Source organism: Eleutherodactylus coqui, chromosome 4 (genome assembly GCF_035609145.1).
Source record: "Eleutherodactylus coqui strain aEleCoq1 chromosome 4, aEleCoq1.hap1, whole genome shotgun sequence".
Taxonomy (NCBI): domain Eukaryota; kingdom Metazoa; phylum Chordata; class Amphibia; order Anura; family Eleutherodactylidae; genus Eleutherodactylus; species Eleutherodactylus coqui.
Genome location: NC_089840.1, coordinates 71263369 through 71290512, shown reverse-complemented (window position 1 = coordinate 71290512; position 27144 = coordinate 71263369). Strand labels below are relative to the sequence as shown.

The 27144-nt window shown below is 41.2% G+C and overlaps 1 protein-coding gene across 1 annotated transcript in view; it reads left to right on the top strand.

The window, feature by feature from the left end:
• The window catches only part of SGSM2 (small G protein signaling modulator 2), a 328957-nt gene that overhangs the window by 245269 nt on the left and 56544 nt on the right, over positions 1–27144 (top strand). The window contains exons 9-11 of the mRNA XM_066598602.1: positions 4122–4189; positions 4417–4580; positions 7930–8062. Coding sequence (XP_066454699.1) covers positions 4122–4189; positions 4417–4580; positions 7930–8062 — 365 coding nt within the window. The remainder of the gene's footprint in view (positions 1–4121; positions 4190–4416; positions 4581–7929; positions 8063–27144) is intronic.

The window sequence follows — 27144 nt, the reverse complement described above, 5'->3', positions numbered from 1 at the left end:
TCTATTCTTTATGATACTCGCCAGAGAAATGGCGCATGGTCTTCTGAGCCCTTCTTTTATTAGGAAAAATATCGTTCACGCTATCTCTCTTTGATAAAAGGAGAATTACAAAGAGTTCATAAACCCGGCTTTACAAAATTCACTATTTAGGATTAAAAGCCCGGTGCCTAGTCTGTAGTAACCCTTTATATGACAGTAAAACAAGTGACAGCAGAGATAGTAAAAGTGTTTCTATCAATATAAATTTAATTACTTGAACAAATCACCAATAGTAGAGTAATTAATTTACAAAGATAGGGTTAAGAACTCCAAATTCCTAACTCACTGCTGAAAACTTACACTTAATTCTAGAAGAAGCCTGCTGTATATTGCTTTACAAAGCATTAAGTCTAGGGCTATACCGTAACTTTTAGCCACATCAGGGGTCATGTGACCAAGAAAATTTGTATAGCCCTGCAACCTTCAAGTCACATTCAGATCAGCGGGATTGTGGTGCAAGTTGTAGGTTGCAAAAACTACTAAGGTTGCAGCCTACAGTCGCGGCTACCTGCCTTTGACCTAATTGTGAGTGCGAGGAATACAGTGATATTTGGTCTCACGACTCCTTTTACGGCCAAAGGTTATCATGTAGTCCTAGGGTTATTGGGTTCAATTGGAACTTTAAAGTGCAACTGCACTTTCAGAAAACTTTTGGAATGTCAAAGGTTTTGATCAATGTGCTGGGTTCCAGGTACAGTGTTCCACATACAGCGATTCTACAGTGCTTTGTGCGCTAATCAGACTCCCACTGATTAGTGAAACAATAGGGGAGAAGATCACCCGGTACTGTGAGTGCTTAGCTGAGAGCTGTCTATACTATCCGAAGTGTTGTGTATTAACGGAGGCACTCTGGTGGGTCTTCAACTTGCATGTCCTATGGAAACTAAAGAACGCTTCACTGACCTGCGTGATATGCCTGTGGGGCCTCCTGTATTAAATGTGGATGTGAGTTCTACCACAGTCACTTGTCTGTTCGCAGAGTGATATGTAAAAGCTGCATAAGGCAAACGGTGTCCATAACATTTACTGTGAAGTTGCAGACCCTATTAAAGGGGTTGTCTGGGCTTTGTTTGGACTGATGACCTATCCTCTGGATAGGTCATCAGTAGTTGATGGACGAGGGTCCGCCACTCAAGACCCACGTCCGTCAGTTGATTATGCTGCCCCAGTGTCCAGTTCATTGGACATTGTCATCAGCAGACAGGGGAGGAACTGCGGGCACCAGCTTCACTCCTACTGGAATCAATGTCAGAGCCGCATTGCTAATGCACTGCCTGCCCAGGACAGGATGTCCCGTTACAGGAGTAAGAAGTGCAGTAGCACTCTTCCATTAATTTCAATGGCAGTGCAGCTGGCACCCTCACTTCCTCCTCTCTCTACTGATAACAGCTTCCTGCACTGAACAGTAGGTTGGATCATCAGCTGATAGATGGGGTCCTTCAGCGGTGGACCCCCGTCCATCAACTATGAGCCAGGACAACCCATTTAATTATAGGTATCGTCATCATTATTGGGTTGAATGAATATTAACCTCTTAGTTTGTATGTACACGGTATCAGTTGAATTGATGGTACTGGTGAATTTGGTGGCTATAGGTTTTTGTGCATGTACATGCTTGTACTCAAAATATTTAAGACTGGATACAACCCAAATCCAAAACTAAGGCCTTTTGTACAGTACATGTAATGTATACAGACCCATTGAAGTATTTGAGGCCCTACTGTACTTCTGTATGTGTGCTGTACAGTGACAATATGCAGCATCACACTATGAATGCTAATACCATGTACAGACTCGTAAATATGGAGAAAAATAATAGCAGACCAGTTTTAATCAGACTAAGTGAATGGAGGAAAATACATCTGAGCAGCACATCCTTGAGTGCTCAGAGGCACGCTGAAGACTAGAGTTGAGCGAACGTACTCTGCTGAGCTTGATGATCAATTAAGTATTAGCGTACTCGATGGTGCTCGTTACTCAATCGAGCATCACGCCGTGCTCCAGTTTTTGGCTCCTCCCTGCTGTGACGTGCCTGTTTTGGCCCCTCCCCGCCACGACGCAGCATGCGTCAATGGCAAATTTTTTGGCTGGCAGGCAGGGAGAGAGAGAACACACTAACCACAAAAAAAAAAAAAAAAGCTCGGCACCCGGCGTCCCACATACAAAAATGCTCGAGTCTCCCATTGTAGTCAAAGGGGTTCGTTACTCGAGTAGAGCTCTCGAATTTTATGAAAAGCTCGACTCGAATAACGCGGACCCGAGCATTTGGGTGCTCGCTCATCTCCACTGAAGACCTATCAGCAATTTCCAATCAATAAAGCAGAGAGGAAAAATATTCACTTGACATTTTATTTTTGTAAATTGGGTTAGGAAACCCTTAGAGCTGAAAGTACAGAAGACCAAACACTTGGGATTAATTTGTCCTTTTAAGATCTTGATTAATGGCCACCTTGAGATCAGTTACACAAATTAAATTTAGCTTTTTTTTTCAAGATGTGAACAACTTGTGGTTGCAGATTAGACTAGAAAATAAATTATAGACATGTAGCTACCACAAAACTCCCTATGTAAAATAATATAGACAAGCATCCCGTTATGTGTGAACTAGACAGCGCAGCTCTGTAGGCAAAGGTTAATAGGACTGTTTTGCTGATAGTAAAGCTCAGGGATAAATGAGTTGTCATGATTCATATGACATAAGCAAGCAACTGTAATTTCATGAATATCTGGTAAATCACTGATTGTTTGAGTTTCTGCTACTGCTGCAGTAACATTGATATTTATGAACCCTTAAGGCCCATTTACATGCAAAGATAATCTTTCAAACGACTATTTACATAAAGTGTTAATGGCCAGTAAGACTTTATCATCTTCATTTGCATGTAAAAGGACCTCCAGGAGCTGTTTGCAGACCCCATCATTTGATTAATCTGCCGACTCTCATGGAGATAACAGCATGAGGCCTTTTGAGAGAAAAATGTGCTTGCTTTATCTCTCAGCAGCTGAACAATGGATTTTAAGTTCACCTTAAAATCATTGTTCAAATGAAAAGTGCATGATACCCGCGTTTACATGTAACGATTATCAATCATTTTTGGTCATTTGAATGAATTTTGAGCGATAGTCGTTATGTGTAAATAGGCCTTTAGTGTATATTATTCTTTACTTTGTTTGCAGCATAAATGTGGACACTTGTTATGTAGATTCACTGGACAGTGAGTATATACAGATAATACAATCCTCTATGATCTTATGAGTTATGTTTATGCAGAGCCCAAGCGCTGTCCACGGATGCAACTAATATGTCAGACCAAAACATAATTAATGTCCGGAATGGACAAACATAGACTTGTATTATATAACCAAAATGAGGGGAACACAAAATAAGGCAAGTAATATGGGGAAGGGAATGCTATTTCTAACCAACTTTGGTGTGACAGACCCTTGCCTGAAGGAAGGGTGATCGTCCCAATAGGGGTGGCCCCACGTCAGGAACTCAGGAGGTCTAGTCTGTCCATAGAAGGAGGATAGGGAAGATATTTAATGAAGATGGAAATAGCAATGTATATAGCACAGTGTAAGGTTGAAGAGAATAAGCTCTCACATGGAATAAATAACCACAGGCACTCTGCACACAGTGGTCCGCTGCCTCACCGGGCACCTCAAGCAGGAAAATAACCCGCACCCATGTACAGTAGAGATGAAACTGGAATAAATACACTTCCAATATGGCTCATTGGCCGGCTAAGGGAAAGACCTCCTTGTAAGCAATCAGTGCATACACCACAGGAGATGTAGCACAGTTGTGAAGAAGGATACATCATACACTGAACCTAACAGACGATTCTTCAGAGACCTTTTGCAGTGCTGGGAAGAACACTCTCATGTGGGCAGGGGCTGACTTTGATACATCACCTCGGCTCCACTTCCTGATTGCAGCTGGTGCGCCACAACATTATATTACGTATCTTGTTCGTAATGATGATGCATGAATCTCACATGACATAAACAAGATATAATATAAATATGTGCTATTTTCTATCCTTTAACAACTTTTTATTCTTGCCTTCTCCTTCCTGCAGTGTATTCTGGGACTATGCCCTGATAGTGCCAATAAGTCAGATAGTCTGTATCCATTGTCACCAGCAGCGTAAGTACAAGCATCACACTGTGCATCATCTACATCATCATAAGTCCTAACAATTTATAACTCAACACTGCTTTATGTAGGAAAATCCTGTTTTATCATCTAATTTTTAATCTTAAAAATGTAGTTTTTGCACTGAGCTTCATGCATAATATGATCATACATACTCTACTTACTTTTCACAATTGTTGGCTTACATTTCTTACTTTTTGGATTGATTTCATATGCAGCAGAGAGCAGAGGAGTCCTTGTTCTAGTCAGCCAGGATGGTATTCAGAGACCACCACTCCACTTTCCTCCCGGTGGTCATCTTCTTGCCTTCCTCTCCTGTCTTGAAAATGGTCTTCTACCAAGAGGGCAATTGGAGCCTCCATTATGGTCCCAGAGGGGTAAGGTAAGTTTCAGACATCTTTTACCTAATTTTTTCACTTTGTCTTCAGCAATTCATTTTGTTACAATATGCAGAAAAAGTCCAACACATCAAGAGTCAGATGGAAAAGCTTTATTATCCAAGACAACAGGAGTAAAAATGATACATAGATCTAAAAATCATCTACATGTTTCGAGCAATGGCTCATACTCATAGCATGTTGACTACTCAAGCCATTGCTCGAAACGTGTTGGAGAGCTTTAGATCTATGTGTGGTTTTTACAACTGTTGTCTTGGATAATAAAGCTTTTCCATATGATTTCTATGTGATTCTTGGTGTGTTGGACTTTCTGTCCATATGTGTTTCTCCAGTGGCCAGTATTATCTGTGCAAGTGAGCTAATTTTCTCTTATTTTTTCACTATTTTGTTGCAACAGTATTAAATCTAACATTTAAGACTTCTACTGACTGTGGAAACCATTGACCTAGTGTTGAACCAATATTCATACAATTGCATGTTACCACTTCAAGACTGCCCACTGTAAATTTACATCCACATCTTATTGGCTTCATTACGAATTCACGTGTGTTTATACCCATTCTTCAAACGTAGGTTTTGTCCACCACAGCAGTTGAATTGGACTGCCTCTAACAGCCTCTGGTCCTGGCGATGTCATCAGGTCCTGAGAGGTTCAGGCAATCTTCTCTTAGTCATAAAAGGGTTAAGTCTTTCCTGACTTGTTATATCTATGAGTCATGAAGAATTAGTTAAAGTAGAATGCAGCTTCATGATCTAAACTGTTGACTATACCTAGAAAATGGTGTCATTTAATGCGACCACTGCTCCATTCAATCCTCTCCTCACTACAGTGGGTGCAGTAACCCATACCAAGGAGAAAAGGGCACATGGGACGTTCTTAAGATCAGTGATGGTCTCTGTGGTGAGACCACCACCAATCACGCTTATGGTGATAAAAGTCGATTCTGGTACAACCCTTCTATCATTAAATGTAGACTGCTTTTTTTATTACTTGAGTGATAGTGCATTACTCTTTGTTTAGTGTGGGTTTATGCTTCCCCATTCCAATGTAGACTGATTGTTGTCTGCTTTTTTACAAGCAGCCTGTAGTTAATTGAGACTTGAACTTCATATTACAGACTGCCCTAAAATTGGCTATTTCTATAGTTGCAAACAACAAGTTATGGTGCTGCAGAAGTTTTAATACACTGCAGTTCTGAGCACTGACACAAAGCTTAAGTAGTGTATTAGATAGTTGTAGTAAAGGTGGTTTTTCAAGCCATTCTGAAGATTGTCAGGTCACTTTATTCATGGACTTGCATTTAAATATTACGGATAATGGATTGTAATTCAATAAAACGGTATTAGATTGGCAGAATTGATCCAATGTGTTTCAGTTTCGCACATTCCCAGGATAAGTTAGACTGAGCCTATATCCCAGGCGTCAGCCTCAGGGTCTCTATTCCGATACAGTACACCCATAAAATGTGTTTCAATCATTGCATTAAAGGGGTATCCCCATCTTGCTTGCTTGGCTTTTTCCACAACCCCCTCAGATGTCAATGAAGAGGGCCATGCACAAGCGTGGACATATCTCCCTTTAACTCTCTGGAGACTTCAACGAGGGCGAATTGGCAGATGGAAGTTGGATGCCCCCCATTCTGAGATATCAGGAAAAAGCCTGTGAAGCTTTTTAATGCTTAAAGGGGTATTTCGGTCTATTTTAACTGATGACCAATCCCCTGGATAGGTCACCAGTAGTTGATGCACAGGGGTTCGCCACTTGAGACCCCCATCCATCAACTGAGCAACCGGTCCGCTGCACTCTGCAGCGCACTGGACATTGTCATCAATGATTAGAGAAAGCGGGGACAGCACCAGCTTCAGCCTCATTGAGAGCAATGGGAGCGCCATGCTGCTTCCTGCTCCTCTCATGGTCATGACATCACGTCCTGTCCTGAGCAGGAAGTTTAGAAGCAGTGCGACGTTCCCATTGTTGTCAGAGGAAGCATGCTGCCCCTGCTTTCTCTGACCATTGATGATGACATCTGGCCAGCTGCAGAATGCAGTGGGCCAGGCGATCAGCTGATCGATGGGAGTCCCGAGCGACGGAACTCTGTCAATCAACTACTGATGACTTATACAAGGGATAGATCATCTGTTAAAATAAACCAGAATACCCTTTTAAGACTTTATGGTAAGCAAGTCTACATTTTGCCCTGTGACCACTATCTATTCTTCTGAGTTATTTCAGATAGATAGATATGGCAAAAAGTAATGGCAACAGCACCTAAATGCTCCTCAGTGAGAGGGGAGGTGTATTGCTGGGTAACAGGTGCGCGGGCTCAGAAGAATAGGTCTGGATCCACGACCCATATAATCTGCAAAGTCCTTATAAAGTTAGAGCCGCATCCAGGGTTCCAAATAGCACAGAACTCACATGGTTAAGTGTCCATCTTTATTGAAAAGTGCGCAAGCAGACGACGTTTCGACTGACAAGCAGTCTTTTTCCAGTCCATGGACTGGAAAAAGACTGCTTGTCAGTTGAAACGTCATCAGATAGATAGATATAAAAAATGTAAATCTTTTAAGCAATATTGCATACTGGGGCAGCAATAAAAAGATACTGTGACAGTGTTAATTTGTTTCACTGGGCTGTATCTTGTTTTACAGTATTAATCCATTTTGATGTAGTTTAGAACAAAAAAAAATATGATTGTGATTAAGGATGAGTGAATTTTTCAAAAGCACTGCCAGTTCACCAAATTTGGGCAAAAAGTTTGGTCGAAACAAGCGTAAATTTCACCAATATCCCTAAAACTGTTGTATAACGCTGTAGAAGAGGAAAATGAGGAAGAAGAGAAGGAGAAAGAAGAAAAGAAGAACGTGGTTCGGGTTCAGCTGAGATGAACCACTCAAGGTTCCGTTTTGCTCCAAACCGAACTTTTAGTAAAGTTCAACCCGAAACACTTATTTAGAGCTCTAATTTGGTGCTGCAAAACATCCAAATTCTTATGGCTACCTTGTCGTTTGAACGTAGACTTATTGCTGTCTGCTTTTTACAAGCAGCCTGTAGTCAGTAGAGACTTGAACTTCAGATTTACAGACTGCTCTGCAATTGATTAGTCCTGTAGTTGGAAAGGACAAGTTCATGTGCATCATGTTGCTGCTGATGTACCTACAATTATGTACTGAATGGGGTGAGTGCCACAAGTATGTTCTTTTACTTCTCTGAATTGGATTCTTGAAAGACACAGTATCTTTTATTGCTGAGCACCTCTTAATATACGCTACTACTTCAAAGCTTGGAGAAAGTATTTAACAATGTATTGATTGTTTTGATTATATTTTTAGGGAAAAGTATTTCCAAAGCTTAGAAAAAGAAATAGCTCTAACAAGTCAGTAGACTTTGATGACTGCGTCGTTGAAGAAGTAACCACGGATTACGTCTTCAGAATCATATATGCTGGACACAAGCATGACAATAGTAAGTGAACCTACCGGAATCTGTTACAGTAATTATACACCCATAATTATATATTTAATTGTTGTGTAATACTGCTCCTGTGGTCATATTATATTGTTTTTATACCATCAGCTATTTGCTCAAGCGCCTAGGTAATATTCGCTAATCATAATAAATATAAACCATAGGTGAAATTGCAGATTTGTGTTCATTACTTTCCTTGTACAATGAATAATTTAGTCATATTTGCCCTACTCATTTATGTGGAAGAAATGCAATGTTTCTTGTGAAAAAGTGTTTCCAAGTGTAATCTCCCAACAGCTGCAAATAAGGAAGATGGAACAATACCTCTGCATCGCCACCTGTTGTAAGGCAGCATTACTGCAAGCCAATGACACTCTTTATAGAGGTCTTTATAACAATGACTGGGTGGCCTGCAGAGGTATTGTTCCATCTTCCTTATTTGCATATTGCCCAGAAGAGTATGCATGGCCTTATAAGTCTCCTCACGCACCTTCTAGGTTTCTCCTAAAACAAACACACCTTCTAGGTGCTATTCTTACAGAGAGCTGATACCCTTCCGGACTCCTAGCAGGTGCATATGCCAGCACAGAGAAGCTGAAATGTTATTAATACAGTACATTTTCTCATTAGGTTTATATAGTTGGGGGTCAACATTATTGGCACTAGTGTTGAGCAAACCGAAACAGTAGAATTCTGTTCAGTTCAGCGCAAACCCGGAGCTCAGATGGTTCATTGCAGCAGAACTCAATAAAATTCTTCATCTTTTTTCTTCTTTTACCTTCTTTTGAAAAGGAGGAAATAGAAGGAAAAGAAGGAGAAAAGGGCAGAAGAAGGAAGAATCTTTTTCCTTCTTTTTCTTCCTTTTTCTGCTTTTTGATTCTTTTTCTTTTCTTTCTTTTTTTCTTTGTTTTCACAAGAACTTAGATACACTCCTACGTGATATAATAGTTAGATGCAAGACTTTTATGGCCTTTAGATGTTGCTATAGACCAGTTTTAGGGATATTGGTGAAATTCCAGTTCAGTACTAACTAATTCGGACCAAACTAAACTTTTTGCCCACATTGGTTAACCGACTAAATAGAACTTTTAAAAAGTTCACTCATCACTAGAGATGAGCAAGTATACTTGCTAAGGCTAACTGCTCGAGCGAGTAGTGCCTTAGCCGAGTATCCTCCCGCTCATCTGTAAAGATTCGGCTGCCGGCGCGGGTGACAGGTGAGTTGCGGCGGTGAGCAGAGGGGAGCGGGGGGGGGAGAGAGGGAGAGAGAGATCTCCCCTCCGTTCCTCCCCGCTTTTCCCCGCCGCTCCCTGCCCCCCGCCGGCCCCCGAATCTTTAGAGACGAGCGGGACGATACTCGGCTAAGGCACTACTCGCTCATCTCTACTCATCACTAATTTGCACCCTTGATTGTCTAGTATAAGATATTTCTGCAGAAATAAGTGGATCTGTACTAAATTTGTATCATTTAAATATTTGAACAGCATGTCAAAATACGAACAACAAAAAAGCTTACCTGTCAATATACATGCAGTCATTTCTAAAAAGAAATAAAGAATAAACATAGCATATGACATAGATGGGATTAAAGGAGTTTTTAGAAACTTGAAAAAATTTTGACATCACTAGAATGGTGCAAAATGGCATTCTCATCTAGTCCAACAGCTCCCCGTCCAGCGCTGAAGTCCTGGTTCCCATAAGTTGTAACTGGGAAGAAGCCAGCTGTGGTGAAGTGTGGTTCATTGTGCATGTGGCTACTCACAAACTAGAGCCAATCACAGTCTAAAGCGGCCATGGAAGAATCGCTGCTGAAGCCTGTGATTGGGTACAATGAACAGCACGTGACTTCTGCAGACGTCTCCCGATTTTGAGCAGTGGGGGGGGATTCAGTGCTGGATGGGGAGCTGCTGAAGTAGGTGAGTATGTCATTTTTTTTATTTTGCACCATTCTACTGTTGTCAAAATATTTATGCTTTAGTCCCAGAAAGCCGCTTTGAAGATACCCTTCTTTGATACTGCGTTACACAACCCTTGGCAACAATGACAGCCTACAAATACTTTTTGTAGCCATTTGTGAACTTCTTGCACCTGCCTGCTGGTACTCTCTTCTACTATAGTTCTGTCAAGCTCTTGAATGTTTCCCAGTGGCAGATTTCAGCTCCCTAAAGGTATTTTCAATTGGACTGAGATCAGGATTCATTGCCGGCCAGTTTACATCAGTCCATGTTTTTCTTTCTTAACCATTCTTGTGTACTTTTGAATGTGTGCTTTGCATCATTATCCTGCTGTAGGACCCATATTGTTCAAGTCAGACCTAGCTTTCTTACACTTGGGAGCACATTTTTTCTAAAACACTCTGATATCTACTGATTTCATTGTTTCTATAACTCATTCACACCAAGATCTGATGCATCTGATACTACAATAAATCTTTATTGTCAATCTCTAAAGTACCTGGGAGCTGTTCATACATTTGAGAATCGGTGGAATATGATTGGGTTTTATGGAAAGAGCTATTGCAGGAGTAAGTCATTTGTGGCTATTGTTCTTCCAGTTAATTTCAAAAACTCCACTATTGTCTCCTGAGCGCTATTTTTGTATATTTTTATAACACAATCACTGCTTTAAGTCCCAGAGGTATAAAAGCAACGGCACTACAATATGGATCCTCCACCATATTTCACTGTAGGTAGGGGCACTGTTCTTTATAGGCTTCATGACGTTTACAGACATAATGTTGGTATGCCTTAACAAAGAGATCTATTTTGCTTTTATTTGTCGATACAAGATTTCCCCAGACGGAGTGTGGTATGCCTATGCAACTTTTGGCAAAATTTAGTCGTTTTTTTTGTAGATAGTCTTGTATTCTGTAGAATTCTCGACGATAATAGCATTTCTGGTCTGGTCAGATAGCTCTTTTGTCTTTGCCAATGTGAACAAGGAATAAAATTAGCTTCTTAGGGCTTATTCACATTTGCGCAGCATATTGCTTTTTTTACAATGAGTGTACTTGAATTCTTCTTGAAATAACAATTCTAGAGCATCTTTTCTTAGAGTTCTATCATTCCTTTGTTATTCCTCCTCGAAATGTATGACTAAGCTGACCAGTTAGGGCTGTGTCCTACATACTCTGACACTGTCCCTTCAATGCTGACTGTAGGCCTATATTAACTAAATGTAAGCCTGCATAGCATATTTTCCTTTATGATTAGAGATGAACGAGTATACTCGCTAAAGGCAATTGCTCGAGCGAGCATTGCCTTTAGCAAGTATCTCCCCCGCTCGAGACTGAAGGTTCGGGTGCCGGCGCGAGGGAGCGGTGAGTAGCGGTTGTCAGCAGGAGGGAGCAGGGGGGAGAGAGGGAGAGAGAGATCTCCCCTCCGTTCCGCCCCGCTCTCCCCCGCAGCTCCGTGCCCGCTGCTGGCACCCGAACCTGCAGTCTCGAGCGGGCGGGTACTCGCTAAGGGCAATGCTCGCTCGAGCAATTGCCTTTAGCGAGTATACTCGCTCATCTATATTTATGATAATATCTAATACAGGGCATTCTATAAATGTGTATATACAAACTAACCATAGTTAGCTATGGATTTAAAGAGAAATTCCTTTTCAGTAGGCTGCCTTAATTTTAGAGAAACCCAGATTCACTCTGCTGTTGGATGCTGGCTGACCTGGTTCATTGCCATCATATAATATTATTAAGTCTCAAGGGAGAGGAGAGACTTTGACATAACATCAAAGTTCTGTGTTACAGGATTCTACAGGTCAAGATTAACTGAAATTAATGCATGTCTGGAAGTTTGTAGAGGTGATATAATGAGCCATCTCATATAGCCATAGCTATTAACTCTGTCCGCAACAGTGTATGCTTTGCAGGTCTCCTTGTACTGTAGGTTATTAATATACACTGAATAGCGACTTTATTGGAGACAAGTGGCTGAATACGTGATGTGGATCTTTGTGAGACCCGTCTGCCATTTAACCGAGTTGTCATTACGAGGAGAAGAGAGGCTGCCATCGCACATGCGCTTCAAAATGGCATCCAGTTGCAGGCATCTATGATTGTTGCTGCAAATACTTTGAATCCCAAAGCTACAGGTGCAGCATCGGGGCAATATTGACTATCGAGCAAGATGATCATGCAGAATGTACAGAACAGTCTGATCACTTTACTGTGAAATGTTGGGATGCAGTGAACAGATTAGCAGAAGTTGCTTACTCAATCCCTCCTGTAACTTCGGTAGGAACTGTTCATGACACAACTACAGCTATATTTGCTCCTACTGGTGGGACTTCAATATGTTATCTCACTTCTTAACTGAGAAGGGGTAAGCATGGCCCTGTTTTATATGCTTTATCTGCTTCATCTGCCTTGGCGAATGTTATCATGCAGAATACTTTGGCATAGGCTGGCGAAGAGGATACACAAAATAATACATAAAATTAACCTACTCTGCGTGATGTTTTTTTAGCTTTGAGTAAAAGCGTTCCATTCTGCTCAGGTTAGTAGTTTGAAAGAGGATGTTGGATTTATTAGACATGATTTGCAGAAAGTTTCTGAAAGACTGTCTAAAGCAGAGACACATATTAATGATATTAAAGAAAAAATGAGTGCCTGCTAAACCACCTCTGCTTGTGTTGAAAACAGATTTGATAAAACTCCTGCATTACAAGAATCTAGACGCTATTTTAAAGAGAGCAAAAAAGATGAAAGAGATAACTATGGATGGCCCTTAGAGATGAGCGAGCACGCTCTGAAACAGCAGTTACTCGAGCGAGCATCGCACATCTCGAGTAACTGCTTACTGGTCTGAGCGTGATCGGGGGGGGCGGGGGATAGTGGGGGCGAGAGTGAGAGAGATCTCTCCCCCCCCCCTTCCCCGCTCACCCCCCCCCCCCCGAGCATGCTCGGACCACTAAGCAGTTACTCAAGATGAGCGATGCTCGCTCGAGTAACTGCTGTTTCCGAGCGTGCTCGCTCATCTCTAATGGCCATCATATAGCTCTCTTTCCAGATTATTCAATAGGCATATGGAAAAAATTAATGCAGTTCCAGAATGTTAAGGGATTGGGGGTTGCAGCTGCCTTGATGATTATCAGTTCAGTCGCATCCTACCTTCGGTCACTCTATGGATCAATGTTCTCCACGCATTCCTATCTTTCACCGCTTCTTCCAGCTCTGCGATTGACATGTTGGTAGTGGCCTTGATTGCATCTAGCCATTTTGTTCTTTGTCGTCCTGATCTTCTCTTTTCACTGACCTTGCCGAGCATCAGTACTGTTTCCAGGGAGTTAGCGCGCATCACGTGTCCAAAAAAAGATAGCCGCTGTTTGATGAGTTTGCCCTCTAGTGATATTTTCGGTTTGACGCAATCTAACACTACCGTGTTCGTCATCATGGCGGTCCAAGGTATCCGTAGCATTCTCCTCCAGCACTAGAGTTCAAACGTTTTAGTTTTCCTTCTGTCTGTTTTCCTGAGCGTCCAACTTTCGCAAACATACGCTGTTATGGGAAAGACCATTGCATTGACCAGTCTGGTTTTTGTTGCAATGCTAATATCCTTGCTTTTCCAGATCTTTTACATTCCTTGCCTTGCATTCCTACCAAGTGTAGTCCGTCTCTTGATCTCAAGTCCAGATTGCTCATTGCAATCAATTTTGAATCCAAGGAAGATGAAATCTTGAACCGACTCCACTTCTTTGTTGTTAATTTTTATGATCATTGTACAGTTGCTTACCGTGGTCATGCCTTTTTTTCCTTGCTGTTGAGGTACAGTGCCATGCGTTAACTTTCCTTTTGCACTCGTTGGATAAGTTATTCCAGGTCCCTTTTACTTTCACTTGCCTTACGCTGTGTTATAACCAGCCCAGCTGAGAATTGTGATGCAGGGGAGACTTTCTTTTTTGATAGTTCTAAAGATACTGCCTCCTGGATTGATAAACATTAACAATATTTATATAGTAGTAATAAGTAGCCGTTCTATTGATTACCGCTTGAAATTGGATTATTTGGTGGAATGGTTGGAGGTTCCTGAGTGGTGCTTCCTAGTTTGTAATAATCTTACCGTGATATTGCTTTTTCAACCTATCCTTATATCTAGGTAATTAGTGCCCAGGGGAATTTTTAGATTTTGACCATTATCAGTACGTCTAGGTGATTAGTGCCCAGGGGGATATTAGGATTTTGACCATTATCATTACATCTAGGTAATTAGTGTCCTGGGGAATATGGGGTAATGTGTTTTTCTCCTACTCCTCGGGTATGCAATGCAACTAGCATCCCAAATTATGTGTGTGGGTAAAAAGGCATGATAATGAATATTATTTACCATGGTTCAATAAAATATTTTTGTGGAATGTGTGAGGCATAAGGAAAAAGTCTAAAAGTTATACTGTTTTTTCACCTATTCAGCATTTTTAACCAGCTATTGATTGACAATTAGAGACCCATTTAACAAGAGATTCTGTACACTTGCTTCACCATTATTCTTGGGCACACATTTCATTCTATGTATTTGAGTTATTCACATGGAGTAAGTGTATTGATTCACAAAACTATTCTTTTTAGATGTGAGTCCTTCCTTATAGACTTTTGAGGAAGATTTGTGTGTCTTGAATGTATTATTGCACATAAGAATCATTTTTTAGTGGCAATATATGCCCCCCCCCCCCCTTCGTACTACAGGGAATATATTGAGAAGGTGATGGAATTTATGGCGATTTTTCCTGCTGTTCCCATGTTAATCCTGGGTGATTTTAATAATTGCTTGGATCCCTGTCTGGATAAATTTAATAAGGCCCTGCATCTGCCAATTTTGTCTGATGATGAAAGAGTAAAATTAGATGCTCCTTTGACATTGAATGAACTAAAGAATGCAGTAGCAACGCTTTCTAATGAAAAGTCGCTTGGGTTGGATGATCTCACTAATTACTTTTTTATACATTATTAAGAGATCCTTCTGCCACATTTAATAATGTTTTTTAATGAATCATTGCAGGTATATTCCCATCATCTATGAGAGATGCTATAATTGTCTTAATTCCTAAACCAAGAAAGGATTTGTCTCTTCCTGATTCTTATCATCCAATATCTTTAATACTAATGTAAAAATTTTAGGCAAGGTACTTACAAAAAGATTACTTTCGGTTAGGACTCATTTAATACATGAATATCAGTCCATTAATGTAAAGAGACCATAATTGAAACTTCCTGCGGATCATCAGGTTCAAAGGGGGCAGGGATGTTTTTTTCACTCCACACTGCCAAAGCTTTTGACCATATTGAGTGGAATTATCTATAGGCTATTTTTGATAGGATAGGCTTTGGTGAAAAGTTTTTGGAATGGGTCAAATTGCTTTACCCAGGGCAACAGTGATGGTAAACAGCTGTATTTCTGGACAGATAGTGTTACAAAGGGGAACGAGACAGGGATGGCTTGGCAGTCGAGCCCCTAACAATAACCTGATATAGTCAGACAGCATGATGGAGAAATTGAGGAACATGTTTCATTGTATGCAGATGACTTGTTGTGGAACACAGAAGATGTGAATAAATCTATCGGCTCTATTATGTTAATCTTTGATGTATATATGCCCCTCCTCCGTACTACAGGTATTATATTGAGAAGGTGATGGAATGTATGCCTATATTTCCTGCTGTTCCTGTGCTAATCCAGGGTGATTTTAATAATTGTCTAGATCCCTGTCTGGATAGTTTTAGCAAGGGCCCTATAGTGGCTTCCCCTTCCCTCAACTGCTTTCTCACGTCTATTAGAAGAACTAGATCTATGGGATTTGTGGAGGTTGGGAAATCCAGAAGTTTGACAATTTTCTTGTTAGCTAGTTCCCAAAAAATGCTTTCTAGGATAGATCTCCCGATAGGTACCCCATCTAGGCTCCCTTGTGTTCGTAGAATAGAGTATCTACCATAAACTGTGTCTGACCACTTCCCACTTTGCTTGCTGTTAACCATAAATAGTAGGGGATTTGGTTTTGATAGAATTTGGAGGTTAAATCCCTTCTGGTTAAATCTGCTTTATGATCATGTTAGAGCAGAAGAGGTTTTACTGGAATTGTTTCGTAATAATATTGGTTCCTCTTCAGTGTTTGTGGTGTGGGGTTCTATGAAGGCTTTTTTATGTAGTCATTATATACAGAAGATTTGATTACATAAGTCTAAATCTTAGGATGCTATTATGACCTTTCGGCGATGACTCTTTGAAGCAGAGCAAGCGTATATACAGTACATTCTCCCACTAATCAGGGAGAAAATAATAGGAAAGAGGTACAGTGGGACATGTGAGAGGTATCATAAAACACAAGCATCTTTTTATGAAGCAGAAGTATTTTGAGGAAGGAGTTGGGTTTTTTTTGGCTTCTATAATTAACCCTTTGCAATCCAATTTTGGATTCAGGGTTTCCTATGGGGTTTTCTTTTTCTGCCATTATACAATAGTGTCATCTGCTGGTTAGAGCCATTACTGCAGTATGGGACATGCTGGAGAGGCCCCCGACAACAGAGCGGCCAGTAATATACAGTAAGAATACCCTGCCGGACATCTTCTGACATTGGAGCTGTACAGCCTTCAATCAGAATGTCTTTAGACGTCAGACAGTGGATCGGAAAGGGTTAAAGCACAAGGATCATCATCTTATGTGAAATAATTGAGTAGGCCTGATATTCTTTGGTTACATAGGAGGATGAGATTTTGAAGACTTTTTTTCTTTACTTTAGGGATCTGAATACTTCTAAATTAAGTGTAGATCCTGAGGATCCTTGAGTATCTAGCTCGGGTATCTCTGCTAATTTTGTCTGATGATGAAAGAGTAAAATTAGATGCTCCTTTGACATTGAATGAACTAAAGGATGCAGTAGCAACGCTTTGTAATGAAAAGTCGCTTGGGTTGGATGATCTCACAAATTAATTTTTTAAACATTATTAAGAGATCCTTCTGCCACATTTAGCAATGCTTTTCAATGAATCATTGCACACAGGTATATTTCCATCTTCTATGAGAGATGCTATAATTGTCTTAATTCCTAAACCAAGAAAGGATTTGTCTCTTCCCCATTCTTATCATCCAATAATGAGTTTGCTAGGTATACACTCTTGGAAATTCATAGAACTTTATCAGGCATGGAAACTGATTACTGCCCGTTGGATGTAGCCTGCTCCCCTGACTGTGTGCGATTTTGGTATAAGGGTAAAGGAGGTTGTATCTTTTATTTTAAAAAAAAGAGCTTGTTTGACTAAGTTTGAAGAAATTTGGGAACAATGGTCTGCTATATAAAATCAGTTGTCAATATTGAGTGTTGGTTGCATTGAATTAGTGAATGTTTTTGGGATGTAGAGGAGGGGAGGGGCAGAGATGAGAAGCTGGAGAAAAAATATTTTTTTAATGTTTTTTTTGCCTGTATATGTTTAATTGGTTTTGTTAGCCATGGGGGTGGTGGGAGGATATGATTTATTTATGTATAGTTATGTTTAAATATATTGCTTGGATGGGGGAATTATATGTATACTGTGTTTATGTGTGTATAAATATATAGGAATTAAGGGTCAATTTTATAATTTTACCAAAAATTATATAAGATAGAATGTTAGGCCAAAAAAGACATATGTCCATCCTGTCCAGCCTAGTCTTCCCCTAATGTTGATCCAGAAGAAGGTAAAAAAACAACAAGGTAGAAGCCAATTTTCCTAATTTAAGGGGGAAAAATCCTTCCTGGCTCCATGTCTGGCAATCAGAATAATCCCCGGATGAAGAACCCTTCTAAAGTAATTTGTGACTATAACATGTAATATTGTAACACCCAAGAAAGGCATCCTGGCCCCTCCTAAACTCTTTTTCTCAAATTCGTCATCACCTTGTCCTGAGGCAGAGAGTTACCATAGTCTCACTGCTCTTACAGTAAAGAATTCCCTTCTATGTTGGTAAAAAAAAACCTCTTTTCCTCTAGACGTAAAGGATGCCCCTTTGTTACAGTCACAGTCATTGATACAAATTGATTTTGTGAGAGATCTATGTATTGATTCCTGTAGTCCATCCATTCCATTTATTAATTTAGTTGTCCATCTTTGAACCTGCTTAAGCTCTGATATGTCCTTTTTGAGTACTATTGCCCAAAACTGTACACAATATTCCATGTACACTCTGACCAGCGATTTGTAAATGTTAGAGTGTCCTTCTGGGATCTGTTGTTCTACATGGGTCTCCAGCAGCAATGCTCTACAGATGGGGTTGATTGAACGAGCTGGGTGTGGATTTCTCCAGCCAGCCAATCCCCCAGGTCTGCTGCTCATATATACCAGCTCCTCTGCTAGAGGCTGCTGGCCTTTTCCTGTTTGTTCAGTATGTTCAGTGTGAACAGTGTCATGTTTTTGCTTGTCTGTGCATTTGGCCGAGCGTGTGATGTGAGCAGGCATATTCAGTGTGTGTTGTGATGTGATCAGTGTCATGTTCCTGCGTGTCTGTGCAGTTTGCCTTTCACGTAGTTTGAACTGTGTCCTGCTATGGATTCTTCATCATCAAGGATGCAGGCAGGTCCTTAGGTTGCAGCGCGGGGTAGTCCCTGTTGGAACGATCGCCCTGCATACAGGCAGGTTTCCTGGGCTTAGTTGTCTCATTATTCTGTCTGGATTCCGAGTTCTGTCTGGATTCCTGAGTTCTTGTATGAACTGGATGTAACAGATATACATGTTCCAGGTAGAAGGAATTTAATTGTTTGCACCTGATGTCTGTGTGTGTGTTATGCCTTTGTTCTGTTCCCTCTCCTTATCTGTCATACGTGTACATCTGTGCGCTCACTAGACATGCCTGTCTAGGCGTGGGGCGGGGAGCGGCAGGGGAGAGTGGGGAGGAACGGAGGGGAGATCTCTCTCTCCCTCTGTTCCCCCCGCTCCCTGCCGCAACTCACCTGTTACCCGCGCCGGCCTGCGAATCTTTAGAGACGAGCGGGGAGATACTCGGCTAAGGCACTACTCGCTCGAGTAATGTGCCTTAGCGAGTATACTCGCTCATCTCTATTAAAGTCCCAAATAAAAATAATCTGTTTAGAAAAAAGACACGCATCAAGCCGCATGTTGGACTTCGTTTGGCCTTCAGAACTCAGGCAATTTGTCATGGCTTAGATTCTATTAGGTGTTTAAATTGTTCTGCAGGAATATTGGCCCATATGGACAGGATAGCTTTTTGCAGTTGCCACAGATTTGATGAAGGTACTGAAATGCTCTGAACAACTGTCAGGAAGGATTCATCAATTCATTTTGCTTACACCAAATTCTGACCCTCCCATCAGCATGATACAACAGAAATCTAGATTCATCTGACCAGGAGATGTTTTTCCCCTGCTCAGTGCTGACATTTTTGTGCTCTTATGCCCATTGCAGTCTTTCCTTTCTGTTTCTCTTAGAGAACAAATGCACTAGAACTGGTTGTCTGCTCTTATCGCCCAACTGTGCTAAGTAACAATGAGTTTTGCATTCAGACACATTAGCTAGAACACCACCATTATATGTGGCTGCAGTTTCCTTGACTGTGCACCGGAGTGTCTGAAGATTCTTGACATCCCTCTCCAACCCCTTTCATTACCTAGTTTTTTATGTCCACAGGATTTCCTCTCACTGGATGTTACGTCATTCTCTGTATACTCTCAGCACCATTGCAGGGTAAAACCCCAGAAGGTTGACAGTTCTTGAGATACTGGCCATGGCTACTCTAGTACCGATGACCAGGCTTCGGTTGAAGTTGCCCAGATCGCTTGATTTTCTCGTTCTAATGTGGATTCACACTGAAATTAATCCACAGAAAACTTGCTCACTTCTAATTCCCAACCTGGGAAATCCTAATTGTGAAAGGGCCGACATCTCTAATAACTTGGCCATTGAGTGTACATATGAATTATCAGAACGGTGTGTGTGGACCCACTGTAGCACAAACTTATCTAGCTGGGGGCAGCAACTGGGGTTCCCTGATAGTCAGCCTTTAACCCCACCAATCAGGAACTTGTCTTTGTTGCAGGCACCCCCAGGCCATAACCCCAGAAGTACTTTCTGTGTTTTGTAACTTATTCAAACTGGTCAGGGTAACTGTAGTGTGGTAACAAAATAACAGCCAAAGATGTGGTCATGATACAAAATTGAGGTGAAATTCTTGCATAATAATATGACAAGTCAACAGTCAGGGTAGGCTGCAGACAGGTATACCATGGGTGAGAAACCCACCAAAGTGAGGAATGGAGAAGACGGGAGTCAGAACACACCTTTTTATACCAGACATAACTTATTGCTCAGGCATCCTACAGTGAAACAGTGAGGGAAGGTGCTTTAAATATTCAATGGCATATCCGTATTGGCTAGGGTTTAAAAAAGCTTGCTGCCCAGATTTGGAGTTCCACCAACCAAGGAGCCCGCAACATACTAATGCTGGAATCCTCATACAAAATCCTACTTCGTTGGTACTTAGTCCCAACACGAATTGCACATGCGGTCCCTGGTTACTCTAAAGACTGCTTCAGAGGCTGTTCTTCCCCTGGAGACATGCTCCATATATGGTGGTCCGCCCCAGGGTCAAAAGACTTTGGATTAGAACATACTCTCTAATTTATTCTGTAACGTATCATAACCTGCGCAAAAATCCCTAGGTGGCCTTGTTGAACAAAAAGAACAAGGATATACCCCTAAACTCCAGAAAATTGATTTCTTTCCTCTTCTTAGCCACAAAACAAACCATAGCCCATTCCTGGCGTAAAGCTTCCCTAGACTTTTCCGAAGTTAAACGCCGCCTGAATTGGTACCTGATAAATGAAAGGCTAACTTCGATAGCAGAAGATAAAAATGACAAATTCCTTAATATATGAACCCCATGGATAAATTATGCCCTCCCTACGGCGGGGATGAACCTACTAACCTAGACATGGTTTCTCGGTGCCTTCACCCCTACGGGCAACAGTCCTGAGAGAGAGAGAGAGAGAGAGAGAACATCCCCCCCCCCCATTTCACATCCCACTCTTCCTCCCCCCCCCCCCCCCCCCCCCCAGCACACTATTTGGCCCTGGCCAGGCCATTGTTACTTTCTGAATATTATTTTTCTGGAATTTTGCATTGAAAGTTGTGATATAAAATAACAATTGTTTACTATTACCTTGGTGTACACTCATCTGGAAGATACAAGGTTTGTAATCACCCTGTCACAACAAGACTGGAAATTTTCTCACACTGCTGTACCCTTGTATGTAAGCTTAATTGAAAATTCAATAAATATTATTGTAAAAAAAAAGAAAAGCTTGCTGCCCATTTTGACCCTTTAAGAGGCACGCCAGCAACATGTGTGCACCCTACAGGCACCAGGAAATTGACAGTTGATGCAGCATTTTCCTCAAAGTAGGGGGGTGCTTTCAGTAGGTAGGGGATGCCTTCAGCCATGACCAGCCCCCATAACATGAAAATAATTGCACTCTTATCTTGTAAAGTATGTTAGAGTGTCTGTAAAACACGTTCATGTTACATTCTGAAATTTTCCTCCTTACTTTATCGTATGTAAAATTTAATTCTTAAAATGTTAGAATCTTTGAAAAGTGTCTTAAAGAGAACATTTTAGATAACATCTGGTCTATATTTATGTGCCCATTAGAGATGAGCGAGCGGACTCGCTAAGGCAAACTACTGCGAGTACCTGCCCGCTCGTCTCAAAAGATTCGGGTGCCGGCGGTGGAGAGCAGGGAGGAACGGGGGGGAGATCTCTCTCTCACTCTCTCCCCCCTGCTCACTCCCACAACTCACCGCTCTTCCCCGCCAGCACCTGAATCTTTTGAGACGAGCGGGCAGGTACTCGCATAAGACAATACTCACTCGAGTGGTTTGCCTTAACGAGTATGCTCGCTCATCTCTAGTGCCCATTTATTCTGGCTGTAACGGTTTCTTTGGTGTAGAAGAGTTCATAGAGCAGTCCACTCAGGGAGGTTCCTAACATGAGGCAACTTGAGCCTGTGGCCTCAGGCGGCACCCTGCAGCTTCACAAAGGGGGTGGCTTTACAGCTAAGAGCCACTGGCTGAAGGGCATTATCAGTAACTACTGTGCCAGACTGTTGCTACCATTAAAAACCAATCAAATGTGCTCCCTTAACACTTGAGGATGTGGCATTATTTTGTTTTTCTTTTTTAATTTTATTTTCATTCCTGCCCTTCAAGAACCATAACTTCCTTAATTTCCCATTAACATAGCAATAGGAGGGCTTGTTTATTGCAGGATATATTAGATTTTTTTAATGGTAACATTTAATGTATCATAAAATATATTGTATAACTTTTAAAAATGTTTTAGTAAAATATTTTTTAATGATATTTACCGTGCAGTATAGATAATGCAATATTTTGAGAGTTCAGACTTTTACAGATGTGACAATACAAATTATGTATATTTTCTTTAGCTTTGATTTATTTATGCTTACACTGGGAGTTTTTTTTATTGTAATATATTTATTTTTATCCTTATAAAATCTGTGCTAAATTTCATTTTACCTTTTTTAAATTCCCATTGGGGACTTGAAATTCTGATCTAGTGATCGTTTGTATGAGGAATGTACTGCAGTACTTCTGTACTGCAATATATTGTACTTTTTAGCTAGCATATGTGTCTTGCACTACAATTATTAACTATTTTGAACACTTTGTGCCTTGTGCGACATGTGGCCATGGCTTGGTGGGAGAGGGGCGTGGGTTATAAAGAGGAGGCATGACCTAAGGTACAGCAATGTGCACCAAAATTAATACTGACAGAAAAGTAAGCCAACCAATAGGTTGTGTCAAGTTAGACAAAAATGTCTAAAGATCCGCCAAGTTTATCACACATTATGAGTCACTGAAATAAATTTGGTGCATTTGTAGGCTGTCTGGTCTGCTTAAACTGTCTAAATATAAAACAGGGTGAGTAAATCTGTCCCACTCTGATTAAAGCTCACAAGCAAATAAGTTGACCCAACAAACATATTATACAACACCTGCCAGGACTATCCTTATCTACCATATTTGATCAGAGGCGTATCTCGAAGCTCCTGGCCCCTAATACAAAATCTGTAAAAGGCCCTCCCATCAGCATGTTTGTCTTCTTAGGAGGCAAAGGGGACTTTTGGGCAGTTTTATCACTACTGGTATATACATTGGCAAGTACGAACTGGGAACACCCTGGTTAGCTAACAGCATGGGCGTAACTATAGAGGATGCAGGGGATGCGGTTGCACCCGGGCCCAGGAGCCTTAGGGGGCCCATAAGGCCTCTCTTCTCTATATAGGGAAACCAGTACTATGAGTAAAGTATTATAGTTGGGGCCCTGTTACAGGTTTTGCATTGGGGCCCGGGAGCTTCAGGTTACGCCTCTGGCTAACAGATTTTCTATATAACATTCTAGTAATGTAATTGATGATTAAATTGTGAAGCTTTGGTTGAAGAAATATGTCATGTTAAACTGATGAACCTTTAAAGTTCTGTTGTGTTTTTTTTTTCCCACTTCTTTTTCCATACATTTATTTTGTTAAAGCAGTCACTATTAACTACCACCACTTAGCTGCCAGTCGTTCCGTCTCTGTTGATGATGATGAGGAAGAAGAAGATAAGCTTCATGCCATGCTCTCCATGATCTCTTCTCGGAACCTCACAGCTCCTAAAATGATGAAAGGTTTTTATCCTTCTTCCCTCCTAAACCTCCCCACATCTTGCTATGAGGAGGCAATGTTTCCCATTGAAAGACAATTGTGGTGGCATTATCGGGCACACAGAACATAATATGTCACTGCACAGCCATGCTGGTTTCCTCTGCACTGCTTAATAATACTGCATTACAGGGTATAGCAGTCAATTAAAAAGTTTTTTTTCTCTATGTATAGGAAAAATACATTGAATATATCATTTACTGCATGCAGTTTATAGAAAATGATAACCTACATCAAAAGTTGTGTAATTTTATAAATACATGTTATTACTTATCTTGTACTGATCCTGAGTTACAGCCTGAATTATAGCGCAGAGCTTCAGTCACAACTCTACTGGTCATTACTGGAACCAGTTAAAAACTAGCCAACAGACATAACCAGAGGTTGTATAATGGCTATATAATCGTTATGTACCTTAAAGGGAAGCTGTCATTACGTTTGAGCTTCATAAGGTGAGTGTGGGGAGCTGTGATTAATACTCACTGAGCCCATAACAGCGCTGTTAACCTACGAAGTTGGCGTGAGCCTGGCTCTTTCTGCGTACGCATCTCTCTTATTCATCTCTAAGGGGGATGCAAGCACAGAAAGAGTCAAGCTACCGATGTGTGCCAACTTTGCAGGGATACAGTGCTGGAACAGGATGCCCATTGAGTGTGAAACACAGCTTCCTGGAGTCCCCACTCCCTCACCTTTGAGCCCCATAACATTGTTTATGAAGCTCAAATGGGATGACAGCTACCCTTTTAGAGTGTAACTAAACTTTAAACCCTTTCCAATCCAATTTGTATCCTGGTTTTCCTAGGGGGCTTACTCTTTTTCTGCCGTTATACAACGGCGCTATATGCTGGCTAAAGCCAGTACTGCATGAGGTGACGCGTTGGATAGGCTCCGACAGCAGAGAGGCTGGCAATATACAGTAAGAGAACTCTGACGGACGTCTGCCAACATCAGAGCTGTACAGCCTTAAATCATAATGTCTTCAGACATTAGACAGTGGATTGGAAAGGGTTAAAAGCTTCTGACATGTTATAGTGATAACTGATTGCTAAAACAAAGAGGCAGAAGTGCTATTCTAAGCCGTGTTCCCCCTTGGCAGTTTCTGACTTTACTTGTAGAGATTATGGGCTCCATTGAGGAGGCCTGATTCACACGGGCAACCAAGTCATTTAAGTTTCTCGCATTGCAACACTGCTACAAATCGCATGGATGTGAAGCCCATGCTTTCCTATGGGTTCCTTCACATTTGTGATGTTTTGTAGCATGCGACATTGTCCATAGCATGCGACCTCACGTGACCCGAAAGCTTTGTAGCCATGTTTCCCTATGGAGCCTTCCTCTCTGTTACATCGCACGAAAACACGGTTAGGAATAGGAAATCCTACTGTCAAAGCCCTAAACTAAGCCCTCGCTACAGAAAAAAACACATACAACACCTAGAAGCGCTGTCCTGCTCCGACTCGTTTTCTCCCAGGTCCCCAGCACTTGTCTTCAGCATCTCTTCTGGCTGGGGATTTGAAAATCCCCACCACCAGGAAGTGATGCCTCTGATTGGCTGAGCTGCGGCCCTCGGCCAATCAGAGTCAGCGCTCGATGAATCGATCACAGCCAATGAATCAATCACAGCCAATGAATGGCTGTGATTGGTTCATCAAGTGCTAGCTCTGATTGGCTGAGCTTCACAGTGCTCAGCCAATCACAGCCTGCGCTTACTGGAGTCGGGGATTTTCCAAACCCTGGCCAGAAGAGATGCCCAGCAGAAGATGCAGCGAAGCCAGACAGCGCTTCCAAGTGATGTATTTTTCTTTTTTTTCTGCAGCTACGACTTATTTTTGGGGTAGGACTTATATTTCAGGCTTAACCCCCCTTCCCCCCTCCCCCCCCCCAAAATTTAAAATCTGACTTTGTATGCGCAAGAAAATTGCGGCAATATTGTGTTGCCTGTGTGAAACAGGCACAAAAGTCTTTGGAATCTGTTTACCACTTACTGACCGCTGAATGGGCACAGAGCTCAGATCTGTGCCTCTGTATGTTTATTTCAGCGATTGGTGGGGGTCTCAAAACACAAATCCCCACCAATCAAAACTTCAGACATGACACTATGACGTATCAGAAGTTTTATTTAAAATATTTGGTTACGTTTTAATATAGAAATGATAATCTTAAAGGCATTTCTTTTATTGATGACATCCTAAGGATAGGCAGGGTACGACATCTGCCTCCCCCCCTTCCCCCCACACACACACTTCCTCCATACTCTTCAGCTATTTGCAAGAGCTAGCATAGCTCTGTACATTATGCAGTGGCCCTGAATGGTACTGCAGTCTCTACCCCATTAAAATGAATCTTTCAATGCATGTCATTAACTCTTTTCAATCCAATTTCCCTGCCACCCACACACTCTGCTGTCAGGGGTGTTGCTAAAGGCTCATGGGCCCGGGTGCAAAAGTTTATCTTGGGGCCCCCCAACTTATCTTAACCAGGACTCAAGCTCTTATTTATTTTGGGTGGAAAAGCACATTGTGGTCTCCTTGGAATTACTCGACAGAAATGCATAAAAATTTACTGTTATGATGATTTTATTAGCAATTTTTTGAAAATTAATAATTTCCAATCCAGTGCTGGCGCTCGTCCAACATTAAGATTGCCCTGCATAGCTCCGATGTCGATGAGGTCAGACACATGTTACTAACATTATGCAGGACAGCACTGTCAGTGACTGTTCTGAATATGTGTGTGACAGTATACGGGACAGCGCTTCGATGTCAGAGGCTGTTTTGCATATGTATAGATTACAGTATACGCTCGAGCGCTGTCCTGTATACTGTAGCATATATATGCAGAACAGCCTCCAACATCCGAGCGCTGTCCTGTATACTGTTCGAAATGTGTCGGCTCTCGTCCGACATTGAAGCTATACAGGGAAATCTAAAAGTCAGACGAGGGGCGACACTGGATTAGAAATAGTTAATTTTCAAAACATTTCTAATAAAATCATCATAACAGTTCATTTTTGCGCGTTTCTGTTTAGTATGCAAGGAAATCTTAATGTCAGACAAGGTGCGACACTGGATTGGAAAGGGTTCAAATGGAAGAGCAATCTTGGAAGAAAAAAACACTTCACTTTCACAATTATTTAATTCTGAATAAATACATTTATAATGACCGACATTAAAAATGAATTTATTTATTTAATTATTTTAGATATTGCAGCAAGATGTAGACGTCTTAGAAACATAACAATATATTTGATCAAATACACATACTTCAGTGTTCAATATTTCTAGTTTTAATCAGAAGTGTTTACGTAATTAGGATGCTCATATTTTCATCACCTGTCTGGCTATAAAAGGGTTAACTGGCATTTAGAAAAACAACA